Source organism: Manis javanica, chromosome 10 (assembly GCF_040802235.1).
Source record: "Manis javanica isolate MJ-LG chromosome 10, MJ_LKY, whole genome shotgun sequence".
In the NCBI taxonomy this organism is placed as follows: Eukaryota; Metazoa; Chordata; class Mammalia; order Pholidota; family Manidae; genus Manis; species Manis javanica.
In genome coordinates, this window is record NC_133165.1 from 84768147 (window position 1) to 84792104 (window position 23958).

At 52.5% G+C, this 23958-nt stretch overlaps 2 protein-coding genes across 3 annotated transcripts; both read left to right on the plus strand.

The window, feature by feature from the left end:
* The first annotated feature begins 5329 nt into the window (after nt 1–5329).
* Nucleotides 5330–13825, plus strand: SP7 (Sp7 transcription factor). 2 transcript variants are annotated; one of them, XM_017673455.3, is made up of 3 exons: nt 5330–5678; nt 6167–6194; nt 10866–13825. In XM_017673455.3, the coding sequence occupies exons 2-3, from the start codon at nt 6174–6176 to the stop codon at nt 12135–12137; spliced, it is 1293 nt and encodes a 430-aa protein (XP_017528944.1). In that variant the 5' UTR covers nt 5330–5678; nt 6167–6173; the 3' UTR covers nt 12138–13825. The 2 variants fall into 2 exon arrangements, with proteins under 2 accessions (XP_017528944.1, XP_017528953.1); XM_017673464.3 differs by lacking the exon at nt 6167–6194.
* Nucleotides 13826–16891: 3066 nt separating this feature from the next.
* On the plus strand, nt 16892–23820 carry AAAS (aladin WD repeat nucleoporin). Its single transcript, XM_017673441.3, has 16 exons — nt 16892–17145; nt 17785–17912; nt 18426–18481; nt 18787–18878; nt 19047–19093; nt 19342–19440; nt 19759–19902; nt 21553–21673; nt 22006–22130; nt 22296–22356; nt 22496–22586; nt 22783–22876; nt 22952–23019; nt 23153–23234; nt 23353–23437; nt 23570–23820. The coding sequence occupies exons 1-16, from the start codon at nt 17023–17025 to the stop codon at nt 23795–23797; spliced, it is 1644 nt and encodes a 547-aa protein (XP_017528930.2). The 5' UTR covers nt 16892–17022; the 3' UTR covers nt 23798–23820.
* The last annotated feature ends 138 nt before the right edge of the window (nt 23821–23958 follow it).

Sequence of the window (23958 nt, forward strand, 5' to 3'; positions counted from 1 at the left end):
CCCAGAACTGCCTGGCTGTAAGCCCCTATTTCTTTCTAGAGGAGAAAGCCAGGGTCACCTTTCTAATATTCAAATATTTCCACTGGGATCAAGTTCAGATCCCTCACATAGCTGATTAGATCTTCTCCATTAGCCTCCCCTCTCTGCTCTGGTCACACTCAACTTTCAGCATCTCAAAAGCGTTGTTAATCACTTAAACTTCTGGGCCTTTGCATATATTCTTCCTCTGCCTATACTCTTCCTCTCTTCACCTCACAAATCCTATTCATCCTTCAGTTTATTTACCCAGTCATCCCTTTTTCCAGGGAGCCTTCCATGATTCTTCAGAACTGGCTTAGAGCTATTCTTGTCTCCAGTAACATCCAGTATTTACTCTCTCAAGATACTTCCTACTCTCTACGGTAGTTGCTGGTTTGTGAGGCAAGGTGCCAGGTCTGCCTTGCTCATAGTTACATGCCTGAGCCCAGCCCTTGGTGCATGGCACAACATAGGTACTTGCTGAGCATTTTGCTGAACAAAGGAATGTTCTTCAGGTCCAGTCTACATCTAAAAACTGTGCCCCCCAAGAAGAATTGGAGCAGGTTAGGGAAGGTGGGGGAATGTGTGTCTAGGATTTTGAAAGCTCATTTCCTTGGGTTGCTCATTCCTAAGAATTGAAGATGTGATCAGCATCCCATAACCCCAAGTTCTCTTTGTTTAAAGACACTAATATACTTCATGTATCAAATTCCAGGGTATCTTTTTTACAAAAAGGCATTTACTCCAGAAGACCAGAGTCTTAATTCAATGCTGACCTGTGAGACACCACCTACCTAGATCAGCTTCCCTTGTTCCAGGATTAGACCTCAGTCTTCCCTTTCCCTCCATTTTCCTTTAATGCCTGCCATCCTTGCTCCTTTCTCCCCTTCTCCTAGTATTTCCTTTCTGATTCTGATCTGCCTCCCCTGAAACTGCTCATGTCAACTAAGGAATTGTATATCAACTATACTTCAAATATATGTGTATATATATATATATACATATATATATAAAAAGTCAACTAAGGAAACTGAGGCTCAGAGCAGAGGAGAGCCAGGGCTAGCACGGGAGTCCTGCGTTGCAACTCTGGTGCTGGAGAAAAAGAGAGGGAGATTCAGCAGAGAGGGAGTGAGTTGAGGTATGCAGGTAATGTGTAAATGTGTATATGTATGTGTTGGGGTAGGGAGCTTCTTTTCCAAACTGTCCTACACAGAGGTTGCTGACCTTTTAACAGCTCCATTTTAGTCCTCATGTGTCCTCAGCTTTGCCTCCTAGAATTGGATCCTCTTCCCCAAGCTCCCTGAGCCCAGGCTCAGAATGCTGGGTCAAGGCACTATGTCCGCATCCCAAGACCACCACTGGCTCTCCACACCAGCCAAAGAGCACGTTTCCCTGGTTTCCAGCCCTACTGCTTTTGGAGGACCCTACTGGATTAGCAGCTCTCCTGTAGAGTCTTATCTGTATCCCCACCATCTCTGTTTTATCCTATGTCTCTCCCTTTGTCTTTCTGTTGCCCTGTCTCTGGGTGCCTTATTTCTCTGTGTTCTCTGTCACTGGTGTCCTCACTGGAGACAAGGGCTGGGCCTGAGTGCATGGGGGGTAGTGGCCAGACCAGGGGCCCGGGACATGAGTGCAACTTTCCAAGCTGCTCTTCCAGGCCCCTGTGGCTGGGGAGCTCCACAAAGGGAGAGATGAGTCAGCAGGCCGCAGAGCAGGGTGGGGCTGGGTGGGGCTGGGGATGCCAGGGTTCCCCAGGGCCAGGGAGTTCGTTGGGCCATCTGGGTCTCTGAACTCTGGTGGATACAGGGAGCAAAGGATCAATGAGTCCCCCAAAGGCACACTGCAGGTTCCTACACTAGTAGGAGTCACAGGCAGCACTTTGTAGGCCTGGCAATACCCTCACACCACTCATACCTCCAGATTCTTGTAGGAAGAGGGGTTCCTAAAGCCTCTGTAGGAGACCTCAGGGATCTCTGGAAGTGTAAAATCATAATGATAGGCCTGTGCGTATGTATGCAACACTTGCCGTTTATGTGAATGTGTAAGTCCCTGTGATGGGTATTCTAGGTGATGAGTCTGTCTGTACATATGTGTACTGGTGTGTGCATTTTTGTGATCAGGGATTAGGGTTGGTCTCTTGGTGTAATCATCCATTTGTATATGTGTATATGTCACCATGTACTGAAGTAGGTGCCTGTAGAGAAATACATGTTCATAATTCAGTGTGTGTGCAAGTGTGTATCTGAGTGTGTCACTCATTAGGTATGTATTAAACTATGTGTCAGTCTCTGTATTTCAGGGGTTTCTGTTTCCTATTCACTGGTGATTCTCTCCAGGGTAGCTAGACCTTCTGTAATAGCAGCAAAGGTGGATTAGGGCTGTTGTGGGAGCCCGGCATAGGAGGGCAGCAGAGGGCAGTTGGTGTGGAAGGAGACAGCCTCCCTGAGTAGGGGGATAGAAGTCTTCCACTCTGCCCAGTTTTCGTTCCCTCTCCCCACCCCCAACCTTTTCAAAAAGATCCAAGACCTTTAGAGAGCACTGAAGCAGGTTCCAGATTCAACCTCCTCTAACCTAGAAATTCCACTGATTCTTCTAGGGGAGGGAGGGAAGGGCGCAGTCCTGTGGTTCAACCCAGCCTGGGGTTGAGAGATCAGAAAGGCACCATCCCACCCCTTCCTTCAGGGGCGTCTATCTCTTGGAGCTCAGTGTCTGGGTGGCCATGGGAGGAGGCTAAGGGGCCCCCAGGGTGGTGGGGGGTGGTGGATAGAAACCAGATGCCTAGGGGGTTTATACTGGAAGGACCAGAGCCGCAGTCTCTAGCCGTCCCTGCCACATGGCGCCTCTGCCTGGGCTGCCCCACCCCCTGGGAGGCTGGGCTGAGGGAGGCCTGTGTGGGTGGAGGCAGGTCCTTGATGGGGCTCCCAGTTGCTGCCCCCTGTCCCTGGGGGCATTGGAAAGGGGGTTGGGAGTCTAGACCCAGGAATACCAGGGCCTCAGCTGGGCTGTAGGACTCTCTTTAAAAAGGATGTGGGAGAAGTCAGAAGCCAGGGTCCTGAGGGAGGCAGCTGGGGGCTTCTGGCAGCGCCTCTGCCTGGCTTTGGCACAGACCTTTGGGAGGGGGCTCTGTCTACACACTATCCTACTGAGCGTGACACATCAGGGGCCTGGACTCACATCTCTTTGGGGTCCCTTCTTCCTTTCCCTTCCCTAGCACTCCCGCCCATTCCTAGATAGGATTAGGGAGTAAGGCCCCCAAGGGAGGTGGAAAAGGCTGCTCTCCCTGCTGCTATCTCCTCTCCCCAACCCTGCACCTCCTTTCAGCCTTTCTTTTTTACCCCCTCCAGTCTCTTCCTTTCTTTCCCAACCTAGTTTGAGCCCCAGTCCCTTCTCTCACCTGCCATCTCTTCTGTAGTCTGGAGTCTAGACTTTTCTCCTCTGCCTGTTTCCTGCCTGATCTAACCAGCCAGGCTTTTCTGTTGGTGGTGTAGTACTTCTTCAAAGCTTCCCCTCTTCCCAACTTCTGAGTGGGGGGCCCCAGAAATTCATCTGGTAACTCAGGCTCAAATGTCCACCCCACCAGGGGGAGACTGGGAGGTCTCCAGGACACCCCACCACGGGAACTTCCTCTTGGGCAGATGGGTGGGGTGGCCCGTGTAATCATCCGACACAATTATGCGCTATTTATACTGCATCCCCACCCCCACCTGCCTGGCCACTTAACGCTCGGCCTCCTCCAGCCTTGGCTATGCCTCTGGCTATTTTCTCTGTCCTGTCCTGTCCTCCCTAAGCCATTGTCTCCTCATCTCTGTTCCTCTGGGCCTGTGTCTTTTCCTTTTATATTTTTTTCTTGCTCTCTGGTTTTTTAAAGCCATGCACCTGGTCTTCTGTTCTCTCTTGTATCTCATAGCATCTCTTCCAATTCTCTTGGATTGCTTCATTTGTTTGGTGTGTCTTTCAATCTTTCTGTATTTCTTCTTTTTCTCCGTCTGCCAGACATCCTGGTTCCCTAACACTTTCCCCAAAAGCTGGGCCCACAGGGTTCCTTGGGAGGAATTCACACCATGGGGCTGGAATCCAGAACTCTTGGTCCTTACCCTGAACTTGGATCCTGCCTGCTGGTTAAACTGACATTAGCCCTCCCTGGACCTCCATCTGCTCCCTCCACCTCTTCACCTTCCCTTTGGAGAGCTGGGCTTACAAAAGGAGCAAGAAAGTGATACTTAGGAGGAGAACGTGAGAGGACTGCACTGGGGAGTGGGAAGGCTAGGGCTCCTTCTCTCCAACTGGCTGAGCTGGCAGCAGGGAGAGGGATATGTTGGGGAATAACTTGCAGAACAAGCCTGGCTGGCAGAGCCCCTCCACTGGATGATGCTGGTCCCACCACTTGGCTGCCCAGTCTTCTTCCTCCCACAAACTTACCTCAGCACCCAGGTTTCAATTAATATACATTTTGGGCTTTTCTCTCTTAACCTGTGTTGACCTTCTTTCTCTTTGTCCCCTTTTTGATTGAGAAGGCAAAGTTGGAAGTCCTGCCTAAGCTCTAACTTCAATTCTTCCTGCTGTAGAGGGAACTGATGCATGGCAATGAGAAAGGGAACCAGGAACTACCTCCCAGAAAAGCATGATCTCTCATGAGAATAATTGGTCCAGCAAAGGGTGGAGATTTGGTGTGTGGCCAAGAGGGGCCTGGGGGTGGTAACTGGCAAGGAATGATGGAGGCAAGGTCATATCTTTTAGGAGGCTTAATCCAAAGAAGCTAGGCTTGGACATGGATGAGTTGACTCAGTGACCTTATATCCACCCTGCTTCCACTTGAACTCCCACCCTCCTAAAGTTTTCTCAAAATCAGAAGATCCAGGTTCTGCTCCACAAAGTAAGGTAGGCCTAGGGCTTACTTTCCAGGAGTGAAACTGAGGCATTGGGAAGAAGACTGGGGAACTCTTCAACCTGTGCCAACCCTTCCCCAACTCTCTGTCCCTCCCTCCAGGCCTTGCTTTAGGATCTGCCTCAGTGACCCTAAAACTTTGGGTAGTTGAAGCCTCCACCCCAGACCACACCCCACGTCTTGTCTCTCACAGCAGCACACACACATAGATGCATACACACTCACACACTGCTCTCCTCATCTAGAGGTGGGTGACTGGGGTAGCAGGCATCTCTGTGGTTAGCTGTGGTGTGTGTGGGGGGTGTGCCTCCAACTATGTCACTGTGCTCATTTGTGTGCAATTTTGTCTGTGTTCATTCATGACAGTGGTTGCGCCCGCGTGGGCAGCACTGTGTGTGTATACGTGTGCTGGGATCGTCCTGGGCATGTCCCTGAGTGTGTATGTCAGTGTGTTCCAGTCTCTCTGTGTGAGTGTTGTCCCCAGTCCCCCATCCCCCCCTGGATCTCTAATTAGTGGTTTGGGGTTTGTTCCTTCTCCCTCCTGTTCCTTTCCTCAGCGGCAGCCACGCGGCCTCAGCAGCAGCAGCAGGAGCCACGGGAGCAGCAGCTGGGACTCCGGAGTCAGCGCAGGAGGGTAGGATTGGAGCCTGAGTGGGAGCAGGAGAGGAGCTGGCCGGGAGAGCAGTGGAGCCCTTTCAGGCCCCTCAGGCCACCCCTTGCCTGCACTCCCCCTGCCAGAAAGGAGACCCAGGACACCTAGCCCCAGATACCGCAGGTACATGGTACTGGGAAGCACTGGGAGGGCTACCCACAGATGCCTGTGGGATTGCTGGGGGCCGGGTGTGGGACACCTGGGCCCACCATACCTTCAATCCTTCCCGTCAGCACCCGCTGGGATGCCCTGACAACTTGCCATGTCCCTACCCCCTCCTGCTTCTACCCTTTCTCTGGAAGCCCTGTTTCTCCTCTCCCGCCCAGATCCCTTCTTTGGGGAGCTTAGCAAATGGAGCAGGAAATTTGGACCCTCTGCCTCCCTCTCTCGCCCTGCTCATTGGATCCGGAGCCTTCCCCACTGGGAAAGCTGTAATTAGAGGGTGGATCCCTACAGACAGAGAGCAGCCCCCCCACCCCCCAACCCCCAGTCCCTTCTAACTTTAGATCTCTTCTCTCCCTTTCTCCCATTCTCCCTCCCTCCCTCTCCCTCTCCCTCTCGGCTCCACTGGCTCTCTCCATCTGCCTGGCTCCCTGGGACCCGTTCCCCAGCCTCAGGATGGCGTCCTCCCTGCTTGAGGTAACTGTCCGCTCCTCCTCCAGAACACCAGACACAATCCTAGCTGTTCTAATCCCTACCTGCCCCCCACTTCCCAACTCACACAGGCAGTTCCTGTGGTGCTTGTCACTTCAAGGGGTCCCCTCTGGTGAGGAGAGAGGAGTGGGTCGGAGGATGGGGAGCAGAGGGTGGGAGAAAGGTTTGGAGAGAACAGGACCGGGGTGAGAAGGCAGTCAAAGGAAGAGGATCAGGGATGAGGTGGCATGGACCCAGAGGTCAGCCAAGGCACACCAACTCTGAGGAAGGGAAAGGGATGGAGAAAGGAGGAAGAGGAGGGGAAGTGGGGAGAGAGGGGTGGGAGACAGATAAGCTCGGCAGGCAGGGAGAGAGAAAGCCAGGATGGGTTGGGCAGGCACAGAGCAGCCACTGGCGCCTTGGGGCTGGTCTCCTGGAGCCCCGTAGCCTAAGTAGTGCTCTGTCAGGTTTGTATGGAGGCAGGGGGCTGCACCTCTGGACTGGTGTGTGTAAGAGAGGAGAAGAACTACGAGAGAAGGGAGAAGGGCAGCCCTGTGCATGTGAGGGGGCTGACCAGGGGAACTGGGTCCAGGCCTGCAAGGGAACTGAGGAGGAGGGCCAGGGTCTGAGGCCGCCTGCCCAGCTCACAAATATTTAGCTTTCAGCCAAAGACAAACTCAGCTCTATTTTGGGAGTGGGAGGCTCCAGGAAAGACTGGGCCACTTCCCCTCCAGACTGAGACCCCAGCATCCCTTGCCCCTGGCACTGAGAATGGAAGAATCTGGGGTACCGTGAGGGGTCAGGTGTGGGGTTTTGAGAAATCGCTGTTTTTTTTTTGAGAAATCAGGGTTTCTGGGGACTCAAGGTGAATAAGTGGAAAGGGGGTTCTCATGGCCATTCAGAGACTGTTTGAATGTCCTAAGTTCTTCCTGCTTCTGAGTCTGTTTCTCTGTCACCATCTCTGTCTTGCATTCTGGGTTCCTTCACAGGAATTCGAGGCCAGAGAGCCCTCTCTTCAGGTCAACCCCTTTCAGTAGCCTTGAACTTTCTGTATCTTTGGACCCCTCAGAAACCCCCATCTCTGCTCCCAGTGCCCTAGGTCAGGTCCCAAGGGTAATGGGCCAAACAGGAAGCCACCCCATTCAACCTGTAGGAGAGGTATGTGCGCAATGGAGCAGGCATCTGTTAATCAGCTTCTGAGCTCTGGGCCTGAGTGTGTTAGAATGTAAAGCACCCCTGCCTGCATGTGAGGCTGGCTCTGTGAGAGCTCAGGTGTGTGTGCAGCAGCCGCACCGTCTGAGTATCTGTTAGTCCGAGGGAGGAATGGTATGTGTGTGTAAGATTGGGAATAGTGAGTTTGTGACTGAGTTTGAGGGAGCAGCATGCAAGCCAATGGGGTGGCCACCAGGCCCCTTGTCACTGCTTGATATCCAGTCAAGGGTGCCCAGGTGCTGTGACCTACCTGCCACTGCAGTGAGGTCAGATCGCTCACTCTGCCATCTCCCCACTAGACTTTATATTGAGCCATTATTGAAACATTGTGGTTGGTCTTGAGGAAGCTGGAGGACCAAGGTGCATAGAAATTCCAGGTCCACCCAAAGCAGGGACAGTGTCAGTGGGCGTAGGCATCAGGCCAGAATTGCCAACGTGGCATAGCATGGTGCCTGGGGGAGGGGCTGGCCTAGAGGCCTGCTGGAAAGATACAGGATTGGGGGAGCAGTTGGCAAGAGGAATGTGTTGAGGAAACTGGGCTTTCATGTCCCTCACCCACTGAGAGCTGGAGATGTCCCCAGCACAAAGGCATTCCAGCCCTTCTGTCTCTTTCTCTTGTTGTTTGGTCAGAGCACCTCCCTTCCCTCTCCCCTCCTCACCACCCCTTCCCCCACCCCAGGAGGCTCTCTCTGCACTGGAGGGATGAGTGGGTGGGAGACCTTGGGGGTTCAGAGAACAAAGTAGCTGCTGCTTGGCTGGAGGCTCACCTCGGCTGAGTGAAATGCAGGGGAACAGGCCAGAGGGAGAAATGGGAGAGGGGGCTAGGTGGGATGGAGACTTGGAAGTGGGGAGAACCAATTTAGGAGCAGGCTGACGGTATAGAACTAGAAACTGGGACCTTGGGTCGGGGGTGCTCAGAACCTACGGCCGATCTGTCTGCAGATGTACAGTGAGCAGTCCAGTGGAGGTCAGCTCACACTGAGTTCCCTGGAAAAGGGGGATTCCTTGCCTGGCTGCACATCAGGGTGAGAGAGCTGGGACAGCAGCTCCTTATCTTATTCTTTCTCCAGAGACCCCTTTTCAGTACTTTAAACCTGTTTTCCTTGTCTTTTAACGGAGGGTTGGGTAGAGACAGGAGGAAGACAGGAGAAGGTGGGACTCCTGGGCCCCTGGAAAGGTAACACACTTGATCAAGCATGGGGGCACATATTTAGAGCCCTCATCAGGACCCTCTCTCCAGTCTTTGGGAGGGCACAAGCAACAGAAGGAAACTAAGGCTGTGGTGAGCTCAGCCAGGTGTCCAGCTCTTGGCCTCTAGAAATGTCTGAGTGGGTCTGGAGCCTGGCTCCCCCTTCCCTGCCCTCAGGGCCGTGAATGCCACCATTCCCCAGGGTCGGGGTCTCTTGGTGGGTCGGGGCTGCTTGCCTTCTTTTCACCCCTCCTTCCCTTCCCACAGCTGGGTGGGGTCCCTGGGCTTGGCTGAGGCCCCTGTGGCCACAGTGTGAGGGCCTGGCGGGGGGACGGCGTCGGCGTTTTTAAAAATAATCTGACCGCAGGGAAACCAACGGAGCCGGGCAGGGCTGGGCAAAGGGGGAGAAGCGGTCAGGGGGAGAAGGAGGGAGGAGCAGCCTGGTCTGGGGGTTTTCTGGGGCCCAGCACCGTGGTGGTTTCTCCTAGGTAGGAAATCTGCCTTCTTCCTCCTCCCTTTTTCTCTCTCCTTCCTTCTCTTTTCCTGTTTTCCTTTGTCTTCCTTCCCAGTCCCTTTCCAGCACCTCTTTTTGTTTATTCTGCTTTCTTCTCTCCCTCCCTTTTCTCTTTTCACCTGTCTGCTCTTTGAGTTGCTCTTTTCTGCCCCTTAATGCCAGAGGCCCCCCTTTGTTCCTCCTTTTCCAGCCCCTGTGGGGCTTTTCTGTCAGTTCCTTACCCTGAGCAGGGTCTTCTGCTCCCCGTGTCCTGTGTCTCTGCTTCTCTCCTTCGCACTCTGTTTCTACCTCTCCCTTCTACCAGGACTGGACTCCTGCCCCATCAGCTACCCCACCTCAGCCTACCCCCGACTTGGTAGATCAGGGGGACTCCAGGGAAACTTTGGCTGGGGAGGACCCAGGCTTTCACCATGGCCAAATTTGAGGAAGCTCTTGGTGACTCAAATATGGGAGTCTATGGGGTCAACAGGACCCAGAGAAAGAGCAGGGGGAGCACCAGGTTTGCCCTATGGGAGCAGTACCAGAGTGGTAGCTGCACACTCCCCTCACTGCAACCTTAAGACCCTGGACTCACCTCCAGGATTGGTGTCACACACACTTGCATGCTGGGAGGTATCAGGGAGGTCTGGGAATCCTGGATTCTTGAGTTCTTTTTCAACTTTACCAGGAAGGCACCAGGTACATTGGCTACTGAGGACCCCAACAAGGGAAGTGTACAGGGTCAGCTTTCGAGAGCATCTTTTTTAGAGGTATTCTCAGTAATGGATGCCTGTCTATGCAGCCAAGGATTGTGGAGGGTATCGCCCAGGGAGGGGTACCAGGAGCTCCTCAGTGATGGTGATGTCATGGTGGCTTGGCTTGATAATGGCAGCATGATGAGCGTCAAGGGCATTTTACCTTTCCTAAAGACCCCCATGCCCCTCATCTGCATATCTTCCTTCACCCACTGTGCTGGAAAAGTAGAAAAACTGGCTACTTGGTGGGGAGGGGCTACATGTTAGGGATACTGGACATGGAGGGGTGTGGCTGTGAGCCAGTATCTTAGCCACCCCAATTCCCTGCACCAGAGGGCATGAGGACTTTAGACTCTTCTAGACTTCCCAAAGGGGTACCACCTGGCTCCACAAATCAGGGGGTGCCCACTGCCTCCTTGAAAGACATTCTTGCCTTAGCCACAGTCCTGGCTTGGCAGCAGCTCTGTTCCCTTTCAATGTCCCAGTGTCTCCACCATCGCTTCCTCTTGCTCCCTAGCCCTAGAATCCCTGCCAAGAGATTCCTTACCAGGAACATTAGGATGCAGCCTCAGGGAGACCAGACCACTGCCTTAGTCAGGAGCTGAAGCCGGAAGTGGAATATGGGGTAAAGCTGAGAACCTGGAATGGGAGCAACTCCAGTCCCCTAATACTTTATCTTCTCCTCATGCTATTCTTTGAGCCTCATCTTTCCTCTCCAAGTCCCTGACCATGGCCTGTGCCCTGAACTGGCTTCCAGGGGCAGGGTCCCCAGTTCTCACCTGGTCCCCAGTTCTCACCTCACCCAGGGACTGTGTCTCTTCCCAGCTCTTCTCCAGGCTATTTAAAAAGTATCTCCTATTCTTCCGAAGCCCTGGGTGGGACCCCACCACCTCTAATTCTCCATCCTCCACAATTCTTTTCCTGAGGGCTTTTGTTTGTTTTCCCCTCTCTCTAGGTCTCAGTCCCGGGGCTATGCCCTCCTTTTGTGCTTCTCCTCTCCCCTAAGCAGTGCTTCCCTCTCTCCACAGGAGGAAGCGCACTATGGCTCCAGTCCCCTGGCCATGCTGACAGCAGCGTGCAGCAAATTCGGTGGCTCCAGCCCGCTGCGGGACTCAACGACACTGGGCAAAGCAGGCGCCAAGAAGCCATATTCTGTGGGCAGTGACCTTTCAGTCCCCAAAACCATGGGGGATGCCTACCCAACCCCCTTTTCAAGTACCAATGGGCTCCTATCTCCTGCAGGCAGTCCTCCAGCACCCACCTCCGGCTATGCCAACGACTACCCTCCCTTTTCCCACTCATTCCCTGGGCCCACGGGCACCCAGGACCCTGGGCTACTAGTGCCCAAGGGGCACAGCTCTTCTGACTGCCTGCCCAGTGTCTACACCTCTCTGGACATGGCACACCCTTACGGCTCCTGGTACAAAGCAGGCGTCCATGCAGGCATCTCACCAGGCCCAGGCAATACTCCTACTCCTTGGTGGGACATGCACCCTGGGGGCAACTGGCTAGGTGGTGGGCAGAGTCAGGGTGATGGGCTGCAAGGGACACTGCCCACAGGTCCTGCTCAGCCTCCACTGAACCCCCAGCTGCCCACCTATCCATCTGACTTTGCTCCCCTTAATCCAGCCCCCTATCCAGCTCCCCACCTCTTGCAAGGGCCCCAGCATGTCTTGCCCCAAGATGTCTATAAACCTAAGGCAGTGAGCAACAGTGGGCAGCTGGAGGGGAGTGGTGGAGCCAAACCCCCTCGGGGCGCAGGCACTGGGGGCAGTGGTGGATATGGGGCCAGTGGAGCAGGGCGCTCCTCCTGTGACTGCCCCAATTGCCAGGAGCTAGAGCGCTTGGGGGCAGCTGCAGCTGGGCTGCGGAAGAAGCCCATTCACAGCTGCCACATCCCTGGCTGCGGCAAGGTGTATGGCAAGGCCTCACACCTGAAGGCCCACTTGCGCTGGCACACAGGAGAGAGGCCCTTCGTTTGCAACTGGCTCTTCTGTGGCAAGAGGTTCACCCGTTCAGACGAGCTGGAGCGCCACGTGCGCACTCACACCCGGGAGAAGAAGTTCACCTGCTTGCTCTGCTCCAAGCGCTTTACCCGAAGCGACCATCTGAGCAAGCACCAACGTACCCATGGCGAGCCGGGCCCGGGCCCCCCTCCCAGTGGCCCCAAGGAGCTGGGGGAGGGTCGCAGCACAGGGGAAGAGGAGGCCAGTCAGACACCGCGACCTTCGGCCTCACCAGCACCCCCAGAGAAAGCCCCTGAAGGCAGCCCTGAGCAGAGCAACCTGCTGGAGATATGACCTGGGTGGAGGGTCTTCAGCCCCAGAGCTGCCCTGCCAGTCTCTCCTGGCTCTGTGGACCACTGCTTGCCCCTCACTACCTTTGGCCCATGCATGCTGCCTCTTGGGGGCTCTCTACGTCCCTTCCCTGGCCATTCTGAGCTTGGGTTTCTCCCAGTATGCCCCCTTTGCTCATCTTCTCCCCTTGCCATGAGCCCATTCCCCACACTCTCATCTCAGGCCATCACCTTGTGCCTGATTTCTGCACTCTGGCTTCCTAAGTTGTCCCTGCTCATAGCTCTGCTACTTGGTTCTTACCCCACCAGCTTTACTTGCGTTCCATTTGGGCTCCCAACACTTTCTCCATCTCACTAACTCCTTGACATGCATCCTTTCTGCTTCCCAAGCTTACTTACCATATCCCTTAGCTTTCAGGCTCCCGTTTTCCCAACTTACTTTCCATGCTCCAGAGCGTTCTTCCTTTTTACAAACACGATGATGATGATCATAATGATAATGATAATTTATTGCCCCCTGGTGGCCTCTTCATTAGGGGCAAGAATTAGGAGAATTGGGGTTAGTGACCTGGCAGGGAGCAGGGTGCTAGAGGGGGGCAGAGCAGTGGGGATCTGATCCCAAAGATGGGGTGACCCCAGGGTCAGGGAGGCTGCCCCCAGGCCTGTATATTTAACCCCATGTTCCAAGAGAAATGAGTAGTAATAATAATAATTCTATTTATATAAGTTATGATGACAGGTCAGGTAGGGTGAGCTTGGGAGAAAGGAGGTCCATTTCTGCTATAGAAATTTTTGCCAAATGTATCTCTGTTTAGAAAAAGTGTTAGGGCAATTTTGTTCATAGAATTTCTATCATCAGGGTCTCAGTTAAGGGGGTTTCTCTTTTAACGGAATCTCTGTTAATGGGGTTGGTTAGCTAGGTCTCTGCTGAAGAGTTGATTGGGAATCTCAGTTTGGTGATCCCTAATATTCCAGCCTCAGCCAGAAGCTGTGAAACCTCAAGTCCTATGGAAGGGAGGACTGGAATGTACCCCAGCTCCTCTGACCCCAGAGCAGGTTTTTCCACTGCCCCAACCCTGACACCATGCCCCCATCAGGCAAATCCCTTGTTGCCATAATCACAGAGAACTTGCAACTGCCATCTTAGGCATGCTCTTTGGGGAAGCCCACCTAACATGGGGACATGGGTTTGGAGGTGTCTATCCTGAAGAATAGGTGGGGAAGGCTTTCTTTGGGATTAGATTCAAATAAATATTTATTGGGTGCCTATTCTGTGCAAGGCACTGTGCTAGGCTGGTGCCTAGAAGCCATGAGAAAGAATTTACACAGCTAGGAGGACAGAGGTTCCCAAGCTGATTTGGGGGTACATCCACAGGCCCCCAACCTGGGACTTCCGATGCTCCACCTCCAGTGACTTTTAAAGCCTCTTCGTGCCTTTCGTGTGACTTTGGATCCTCCTTTTCTATCTCCTGCTCCCTCAAGGCCCCAAGTTAAAGGGTTAAAGCCGCTGGGGCTTGGGGAGAGGGTAATATTGCGGATGGGATCATACCCTCATGGAGTCCTTTTTTTTTTAATTTAATAAATAAAAGTTCGAGTTTAAATTGTGTCCTGTTGAGATAAGGCGAAGAGGAAGGGAGAAGAGTGAGCCACAGGATTTTTCCTCGGAAATCGGGACTCCCCATGGGCATTCCATCGTGCACGTATGCAACGTTATGCCTGAGGTGGAATACTTCGCCTACCAGGCCCTCGGGTGGACTGCAGTTTTTGGCTGCCCAGATCTCTCTGCAGAGTTGGGATGGCGGAGAGGTTTCTTCCCCGGCTCTTCCTCGGACTCTGGCACCAACCGACCCCGGCCAGGGCGGTGACCCCACCCCAGGGCCAGCTCCGCGGTCTCAGCGTGCACAACTGCGCGGCCTCGGCCGCATAGTGGGGCGGCTCCCGGTGGGCGGACCCGGCCTGGCACGTAACCCGCCCTTTGCCCCTGGCCTGCAGTCAGTCGTGCCTGCCACGGAGTTAGCGGCGGAACAAAAGCCCCTCTGTGGCGGCCAAGCCCCAGCCACAATAGGGCTTTGTGCGGCCCCCGTCCCCTAGGGCTCTCCCGCTGGGCTGAGGGGGCGCCCAGGCGCTCCTCACGGCCTGGGTCCGGCTGCGGGCGGCGCCCCCGTCCAAGGTGCCCGTCGCAGACTCCGCAGAGTCGCTGGAGTTGGGGGGAGCGGTGCAGCCAGTCCGAGGCGGCCAGCAGGCTCGGGTTGCTGACCCCCTCCCCACCCAGCTGCCTCGCCCACCCCATCCAGGTGCGAAATCTCCTGCCCTCCGGCGGTGTGCCGCGGCTTCAAAGGCGCTTTGAAGAAGTCCGAGGCCTGAGGGCTTCTCCAGTGGGCCGGCGGCAGCGGCGGAAGAGAGGCTGCTGGGGCGGAGGAGGGCAAGGGACGCCTGGGAGCTGGTCTTCGAGGGGAGGAGGCGGCCCGGAGTGGACCCCCGGGCTGGGCAGGCTCCTCGGCCCCCGAGGCCCTTGCCGTCTCGCCTGCCCATCTCCGCCTGTCCGGTGCCAGCCCCCGTCCGCCGCAGCCTCGAGGTCCTCCCCTCCCTGGCCACGCGGCCCCTTTCATCTTCCCTAGACTCCGCTTGGGGTTTTGCTGGTTTCTGGAAGATAAAAACCGCCTCAAATAGCGGCGGCGCTCTGCCAGGACAAACAGGGCCGGGCGGGCCATGTGCGCCTGGTCGCCGGGCTTTGGCGGGACGGGGAAGGGGTGGCGGGCCGAGCTCCAGTCACCCAGGCTCCAGAGATGCCTCTCGCGTCGCGAAGTGGGGGGCACCTTTTAGAACCCTCGGGCAGCGGCCTGGGAGCTGCTCGGTCTCCCGCGTAGGTCAGAGGGAGGGACCTGCGGAGAGCCCCCGCTAAGCGCTCTGAGTCTCCGGGGCGGTGGGTCACAGTCGTGTCGCCGGACCCCCGCGCCCCCTGGTGAAGTTAGCGGGTAGTGTGCTAGGCCTGGACTTGGGCCTCCTGAGAGCCTGCGAATTGTAAAAACCACTCAACAAACGTTAATAAGCAGAATAGAGGAGGTGGCGGCGGAGTATGAATACATAGAACTGCTCCCCGCTCCAGTTCACATTACTGGGTAAGAGGCAGGCAACTAACCGCTAATTATAACATAACCTGTTGGTGAAAATCAGGCTTCATCTCAGGGAGGTGGAAGTTGCAGGCCCAGCAGTGGGCCTGTTGTGATTTTTCCGGGGTACCTGGCTTTGGATGGTGTCATGATTGAAGGACAAACAAAAATTTCGGGGGTGGATTCTCTCCACTAATCTGTCAGAGTCACGGACTCCCTCTTTTCCTTCAAATCTGTACTGCTTCCCCTTCTCAAGGAAAACTTCTCCAAAAGAGTTCCTCCAAACGACCCCTAGTTTTTACTTTATGCTCTTTAAACATTCTGTGACATTCCAGGTGACAGTGAACTAATCTAGCAAATTAAACTAGGGCCACTAAAAGTGTGGCCTGTGCAGTATCACTGCGAGTTTTTTGGAAACAGGCTTCAGAGCTCTGCCCCAGGATCTGCATTTTAGCAAGATACTCAAGTGGGTCCTCTGTCCATTAACATTTGAGAAATTGTAGATTAGAGGAGACCCTTGGCCTTCTCTGAGTGAAGGGAATTTTCAGAGAAGCCTTCTGGAGACCGTTGTTTTTTGACACAGGAGTAACTCTCTTCGGGGGATCTTTTCATGTACAAAGAAGGCGCAGACACGGAATCCAAGAATACTAAACTAAAATGCCCCCTAGATCCTCCAATGAGACTGGCACCTCCTGGGACTGGGGACTATGCCTTAACATTTCTGTGTCCCCAGAGCATGGTCTTGGAATTGCTCATTAACATTTGTTAAATGAACAAACCAATGCCCAAAGGTCACCTTGTTCATGGCAGAGTTATGGCGCTAATAGTCTCTGACACCTGTTTGGCACTTCACAATTTATTAGATGGCTTCATCGGCATATTGTATGGAAACAACCATGTGAAATAATTAGGACACCCTGCAAGCAAGGAAACTCAGGTTCAAATCATTGATTTGATTGTGTGACTCAAAGTCACACAACTGCAAGAAGAGGATCCCTTATTCTGCATTAGACTCCAGATCTAGTCCCATTCTTTGGAGTTAGAATAAGATCAATCTCATCTTTATTAAATCAGAATGGCTGGTTTTGGTATTTTTAGGTCCAATATCTCTCTCTGCGCCTAAATTTCCTTAAGGAGTTGTTGTAAAGATTATACAAGCACTTAAAAGAATCAGTGCTCAAGGAAATATTACCGTTTGCTGGCTGTTCTCACTTTCTTTTCCAAGCCTCACCCCGTGGCCTCTAGGTTCCGGCGGGCGAAGGACTCTGCCTCACGAGGTCTCCCCTCTGACTTCTCTCCTCAGAGGCTTTTCCCTCAGCTTTCCAGCCAGCTGCCCATGCCAGTCTGTATTTTCCTCTGGGCGATCTACAGCCCTGGGAGGGTTTAATTGGTACTTCCCTGAACGGGCTTATTTTGGACTTTACAAGAGCTGAGTGAGTGGGAGACTGTGTTGGGAAATTCGGAACTTGGGAAAAAAAGCAGCCTCACAGGGTGAAAAAAAAAAAACACCTCTGACCCTTATTAATTACGGGTTGGTACTGCGGGCCCGGAAGCGCCTCTCCCCCTCCGGCCGCCAAGCGGCGCTCAAGGAAGCCCCGGAAGTCTGTACTGGGACCGCGCGCGCGTCCTTCGTTTCTTATACCTTTACTGCCCCTGATCCTCGCATAGCCGTTTGTCCTAGGCGGCTACCCGTAGGCATCCGAATCTAGCCCGGGAACTGAGAGCCAAAGAGTAGGATCCGCGCGTTTTCAGATTCCGGACGTCCTCAGGGCTGGCGAGATGTGCTCCCTGGGGTTGTTCCCTCCACCGCCGCCTAGAAGTCAAGTCACCCTTTACGAGCACAATAACGAGCTGGTGACAGGCAATAGCTACGAGAGTCCGCCTCCCGACTTCCGGGGCCAGGTGGCCAGGGCGAGGAGGGAGAGGACCTACAGGCATGGGGGCGGAACCAGGGAGAATGGGGGTGCAGTGGCGGCTTGGTGGGGTCCCGGTCCCCAGAGTGGCGGACTGTAAACAGCTTAGCCTAGGCTGGAGAAGCATAGATGGACTGGAATGTATTTTAAGGCTGGGGTTGGAGGATGACGGATGTTGAGGGGCTGTGAGGCGGGCCTAGAGAGAATGGAGAAAATGACGGCGAATCTAGGGAATGTGACGGTGCAGGAGAACTACTGAAAAGTTAGGGACAGTATCTGGGAGAACTGGGAAGGCACAACCTGGTTTTTTTTAATGGGGTGTTTCTGGGAAGGAAAAGGAAGAGAAACTGACATTTATTGAGCGTTTGCTACGTAAGAGTCTCTGAGTCAGGTGTTCTCCACAAATGTAAGATGTAATCACAGCAACCCTGTGACATACTCGAGTTTACAGGTAGGGGAGCTAAGCCCTGTTTCCCATTCCCCCAGGTGTTAAATTAATAGGAATGGGAAGCAGATCTTTGGAGCCTCTTACCCTTAGTACAGCCACGGGTTGGAGATAGCAGGAAGTTCAGCAGAGATCTGGGGAAGAGACTGACTCACTGTTATACCTCTCACTTCTGGGCTATAGTGGATCAATCTTCCTGTCCTAAACCTGACTAAGGATCCCCTAAAGACCCCAGGGAGACTGGACCATGGCACAAGAACTGCCTTTATCCATCACCGTGAACAAGTGTGGAAGAGATGCATCAATATTTGGTAAGACATGGCAAAGGGTCCCCTGGACCATGGTCTGTAGATACTGGAGAAAACGAGGTCACCCTGTCTCTGCCTTGGGCTGCCAGGCTTTCTTTAGCTGAGAGCCATATATCATTCATCATACCAAATTATCAGTCCTTATTGTGGAACTCAAGGCTATAGTTTAATAGTCAACAGTAGTTTCATTTCATCTCCAGTAATTTGCTTTCTGGTTTGATTATGTGGACGTGTTCCTGTCCCCACTTCATGTCTTTAACATTTTCTGAGCCTTGACCTAAAGCTCAGCAAGGCTAGATATAAGGTTGCAGTGAATAATCTCATAGGTAGGTCATTCATTTTGCCTGTGTAGGAATGGATACATACTGCCTGAGTCCAGATCCTGGCTGTGCCACGTTTAGCTGTGTGATCTTGGGCAAGTTACTCAATCACTCTGTAAAATGGAACCTATTGTACAAGCTTGTTGGGACGATTAAATGAGTTAATAGAGTAATCTGACTCACACCTTCTCATCAGGTGTGATTTGGGCCTTTTTGGGGTGCTGAATGAAATTGCAAACTCAGAGGAGGAGGGTGAGTATTTTTCCCTCCAGCCTTCTCTAGTTTTATGGTTGGTATCTCCCCTACATATTTCCCTAACTCATCCCAATACCCCCTGGCAGCCCCTCTCCATTTAGCCCTATTTTCTTGGTCCAGTTGTCTGTGCTGGTGCCACCTTCTCCCTTCTACCTACCCCACATACTCCAGGGTGGGTATCCAGAGCACTTGTTGGGTGGAAGGGCCTAGGAGTGCTTGTCTTTGCTCATTCTTCATCTAAGAAGGTACCCAGGGAGAGCCCTGTGAGTGGTTTAATCAAAGCTGCTTCTTCAACCCCACAGTGTTTGAGTGGGTGAAGACAGTGTCTGGCTGGGTCCTCGCACTCTGTCGATGGGCCTCCTCCCTCCATGGGTCCCTGTTCCCCCATCTGTCTGTAAGTTTGGCGTCCTCTCGGCTACCACTCCCCTACTCCCTATCCCATAAGGTCAGGGCAGGATGGGAAGAGTGCAGAAGGTAGGAGTGGTCCAGCTCCCTTATTGGAATGTTGAGGGGATAAACGCCCTTTGTCCTAGTGTGTCCTTTATACACTTTGTTCTCACAGCTTAGGAGTGAGGATCTGATTGCTGAATTTGCCCAAGTCACCAACTGGTGAGTGAGCAAGCTCTGGGGCTTTTGTGGGAAGGAAGTCCTGAACCTTGGAATTTCTGGGAGAGGGAAGTGAAGGCAAAGTCTCCTATTCCATTCCCGACTGCTTCCCACATTCTCCTTCTAGCTTTCAAAGAAAATAAATAAAATAAAAAGTAAAAATGATGTTCTCATGTGAAAGGGAATCTGAGCTTCTGGGCTGGGGTATGCGTAGATGCAGGTTTAGAATCTTCATGTTCACTCTTCTCCAGGTCCAGCTGCTGCTTGCGGGTCTTCGCATGGCACCCCCACACCAATAAATTTGCAGTGGCCCTGCTAGACGACTCAATCCGTGTGTATAATGCCAACAGGTATGTGGGGGGCATACTGGGCAGGCTCTGGCTCTTCTGTCTCCGCAGGTCAGTCACCAGTTCACTCTCTAGCCTTGGTCCCAGGGAAGCCCTGCAGTTCCTGGGTCTGGTCCACAGGGCTCCTCCCTGGGTCAGAAAGGCTCCACAACTGAAGTGTCCTCTTTCCTGACCTAATCTTTATCCTATTCTTTTGTCTCACAACATCCCTGGGCTCTGGATGGTCAGCTCTCTTCTCTGTAGCTTTCCCTCCTTAACCCCACTCAGGTCTCCTAAGCCCTAGAGTCCCTGTTTTGCTTAGTCCCCTCCTCTTTTACCCAGCACTATAGTCCCCTCCCTGAAGCACCGGCTGCAGCGAAATGTGGCAGCTCTGGCCTGGAAGCCCCTCAGTGCCTCTGTCTTGGCTGTGGCCTGCCAGACCTGCATTCTCATCTGGACCCTGGACCCCACATCGTTGTCTACCCGGTGAGTCCCAGCAGCCTCTGTCTTAGCTTGACCTGAGGGTTGCTGCCATGCTAGGGGTGGTGGGTAGTGAGGAAGCCTGAAAGGACAAGTTCTTTGTCTGCACAGCACTTCCCACTTCCCAGGGCTCTGGGAGAAGCAGACCTAAGGTCCAGGAGGAGTGCTGAGAAAAGTTTGAATAGTAAGAATATTGAGGGGAGACTTGCCCTACCAGATATTAAAAGATTTTATGAAGTTACAATAATAGAAAATGATTGGCATAAGAATAGACAAACAGATCAATGTAAGAGATCTAAGAATATTTGGGAATTTAACATACAATAAGATTCACTTTTCATCTCAATAAAGAAGTTTAGGGTTTTTTAGTGTTGGGATTATTGGCTATCCATTTAGAAAATGATGAAGTTAGTCTTTACTTTGCACTTTATGTACAAATAAATTCCAGACACACAAAAGAAACAAATGTAAAAACAAATAAAAGCACTAGAAGAAAATACAGAATATTTTTGCTTGCTCAGAATTAGTTTCATTAAAATTAATTTGCTTAATAATAACTAGTACTAGCAAGACTAGGAAAACAGGAACTTTTATACAGTTGGTGAGAGTATATTATGGTACAAACTTTTCAGAAAATTGTTGGCATATTTATTTTTTAAAAGATTAAAGTCTTTTTCAACCCCAAATTCAATTTTAATGCTTTATTCTACACAAATGACATGAATACATAAAAATACTGACATAGAGAATATTTTTTGCAGCATTATTTGTAATAATAAATTACAAACAACTGAAATATCCAGTTATGGAGGTCTGACTAAATAAATTACAGTTCATCTTTTCAGTGGAATACAGTGGTGCCTACAGATGGATCTCTATGAACTGACCTGAAAAGATAACTGATTTATTGTAAAGTTAAACGATAAGTTGTAGATCACTGACCCAAGACCTCATTGGAGCTAAAGGTGGTTAGCGTTAGATGGAAAAGGGAGAGGGTGGCATTCATTCAGGTCGTCGCCTGTACTTGTCAGGCCAAGTCTGAGGCACTGGAGACAGAAAGCTAAGACTCAGCCAGTGCTGTCAGGTAGTGCCCCGCGTAGCGATGGAGATGACTCACATGCAGCATGTTTCTGACAAGCAAAAAACAGTTTGGGAGCATAGAGGAGGGTTGTGCTCTCTTTCCTTCTGACAAGGAAAGGCAAAAAGACAGGTTTTGGAACACAAGATGAGTTCTGGGAGTAGCAGATAACTGGAAAGAGAAGAGATTGGAACCTTGAGGTAATGCCATAGATTATCCCAGGCCCCAGACTGGATGGGGAAAGGACTGTCATCTAGAGCAGGGAGAGGGTTCTCGTTGAGGGAAGAGCATGACATCTCCCCAGCTCCTTGTAGGTTTACTGGTCAGAGGTTTAAGTCTCTCTGAGCCTATAGTGAAAGCTTACTCCCTTTCACCCATTGTCTTCTATGGACCTAATGGTGGTGACTTGGCTCTTACTTCCTTAATCTTTTTGTTTCCTTTAACTTCCATGATCCTTATTCATTTTTCCCAGCTTGGATTTGCACTCAGAGGGGCTGCTGGAATTTGAAGGTAGCAAGGAAATAGAACCATAGGGCTTCCTTGTGGTCTTCTTACTTCACACTGTTTGCCCTTGGCAGACCCTCTTCTGGCTGTGCCCAAGTGCTGTCTCACCCTGGACACACACCTGTCACCAGCTTGGCCTGGGCCCCCAGCGGAGGGCGGCTGCTCTCAGCATCACCTGTGGATGCTGCTATTCTGGTTAGTTGGTCCCCACTGCTCTGGGTCATTTCAGTTACCCCTCAGACTTGAGGAAAGAGCATTCTTTGCCTGGGGTGGAAAATATCCTGGGGGAAGGAGAGGGATAATTGTTCATTCAATCTTATCTGGACAAGGAGCGATACCATCCAGACTCCTCTCAGATTTAAAATCCTGCCTGCTGTAATTATAAACGTCATCCTGTTTCCTACTGTATTCCCAGTCCCTTTCCTCCTTCTAGCCCTTTCCAGCTTTGTGCCTTAAGGAAGCACAATCCCTGTGAGATGATAGGGAAGCTTGCTCCCTCTGTGTCACTCTTGCTCCCACTCTGCTAGGTATGGGATGTCTCAACAGAGACCTGTGTCCCCCTTCCCTGGTTCCGGGGAGGTGGAGTCACCAACTTGCTTTGGTCCCCGGACGGCAGCAAAGTCCTAGTTACCACTCCTTCAGCTGTTTTTCGGTGAGTAGAGGAGGAGAGGCGGAGGGCACCTGGTTCCTGGAACTTCAGCAGACAGAACCTGTCTCCATTCCCATTCTGAGCTGACCCTGGGACTGACGGAGGGAGGCAAGTCCAAGTCTTGGAACCTAGAGATCCTAAGCTGTGATCTGCCTCTCCCTGGTGCAGAGTCTGGGAGGCCCAGATGTGGACTTGTGAGAGGTGGCCTACTCTATCAGGGCGATGTCAGGTAAGAGGGCACTGTGATTCCAGGTTCTGGAGAGCAGCTGGGCCCCGGTCTCCTAAGTTTGTCTCCCCACCTCCTCTACTTTCCCTCCTACATTTCCTTATAGACCACCCTTCCCTTGCCTTTTGCTCCCTGACCACAGACTGGCTGCTGGAGCCCAGATGGAAACCGACTGCTGTTCACTGTGTTGGGGGAACCGCTGATTTACTCCTTGTCATTCCCAGAACACTCTGGTGAGTTGGGAGAAACTTCAGAATGCAGAGTATCTGGGGATAGTCAGAGGAAGGCAGGAACCCTCTGATATGCTTCCCTGAAGAATAAAAGGAAGCAGCTTGGGAGACTTGAGAGGCATTGATGCCTGTGATACAGAGGAGGCTGGGGACCGGTGAGAGGCCCGTTTCCTGGGCTTCCGAACCTTTGCCCTTTCAGGTGAGGGAAAGGGGCACGTTGGAGGTGCAAAGTCAGCAACAATTGTGGCAGATCTATCTGAGACAACAGTACAGACACCAGACGGAGAGGAACGGTGAGTTGAGTGGGTAAGAGAGGGACAGTGAAGGGACCACACTGAACCCTCCCAACCTACTGTTTTGACCCATAGACTTGGGGGAGAGGCTCATTCCATGGTCTGGGACCCCAGCGGGGAACGCCTGGCTGTGCTCATGAAAGGTAAAAAGAGGTGGGGAAGAAGAGCTTGCTCAGGCCACAGCCATCTTCCCATTCACGAAGCGAGCCTGTGCTCTGGCTGTAGCTGTTCTTTGCCCCTCCAAAATTCCTTCCTATTCCTGTGTCCATCTTCCAGGAAATCCACGGGTCCAGGATGGTAAACCAGTCATCCTCCTTTTTCAAACTCGAAACAGCCCTGTGTTTGAGCTACTTCCTTGGTAAGTGCTGGGCGGGTCATTAAATCTGGGCTCCTTACCAGGCTTCTCCCACCAAACTACATCCAACTACACCTGCCTTCTGCTTCCAGCTGCCTGCTCACCCTTCTTCTTCCCTTAGTGGCATTATCCAGGGGGAGCCAGGAGCCCAGGCCCAGCTCATCACTTTCCATCCTTCCTTCAACAAAGGAGCTCTACTTAGTGTGGTGAGTGGGCCAGGCTGCTGGGTTTGGGAGTGGGGTGCAGGATCTGAGGGCCTTGGCTGCTGTGTGGCTTTGCCATATGGCCTTTTTTTGGGTCCAGGATCTCACAGGCTTTTCTTTCCCCTTCTTCTGCAGTGCTGGTCCACAGGCCGAATTGCCCACATCCCTCTGTACTTTGTCAATGCCCAGTTTCCCCGATTTAGCCCAATGCTTGGCCGAACCCAAGAGTCCCCAGTTGGGGGCGGAGGCTCTGTTCACAATCTGCCCCTCTTCACTGAGACATCCGCAACCTCCGCTCCCTGGGATCGTCTCCCAGGACCTCCGCTGGCTCAGCCCCACTCCCCTCACTCCCAGTTCCAGTAATAAATTTCCTTCTTTGTTTTCCACTCAGTTACAAGACTCTTGCTTTTTCACTGAGTTGCACCTGGGGTAGAGTGAAGAAAGCAAGAGGCATGGACTTTGGGTTAAGATCTTGGCTCTGTCATTTTTTAGTCATTTCTTGTGAATTTGGTTAATTAACCTTA

What these genes read in the sequence shown, in the direction of transcription:
- SP7 (XM_017673455.3), top strand. Translation starts at nt 6,174, where the DNA reads ATGGCGTCCTCCCTGCTTGAG. An exon ending in TGGCGTCCTCCCTGCTTGAG is followed by an intron (nt 6,195 to 10,865) that starts GTAACTGTCCGC and finishes CTCTCTCCACAG; the next exon opens with GAGGAAGCGCACTATGGCTC.
- AAAS (XM_017673441.3), top strand. Translation starts at nt 17,023, where the DNA reads ATGTGCTCCCTGGGGTTGTTCCCTCCACCGCCGCCTAGAAGTCAAGTC. An exon ending in ACTCCTTCAGCTGTTTTTCG is followed by an intron (nt 22,131 to 22,295) that starts GTGAGTAGAGGA and finishes TCCCTGGTGCAG; the next exon opens with AGTCTGGGAGGCCCAGATGT. An exon ending in AAGGAGCTCTACTTAGTGTG is followed by an intron (nt 23,438 to 23,569) that starts GTGAGTGGGCCA and finishes CTTCTTCTGCAG; the next exon opens with TGCTGGTCCACAGGCCGAAT.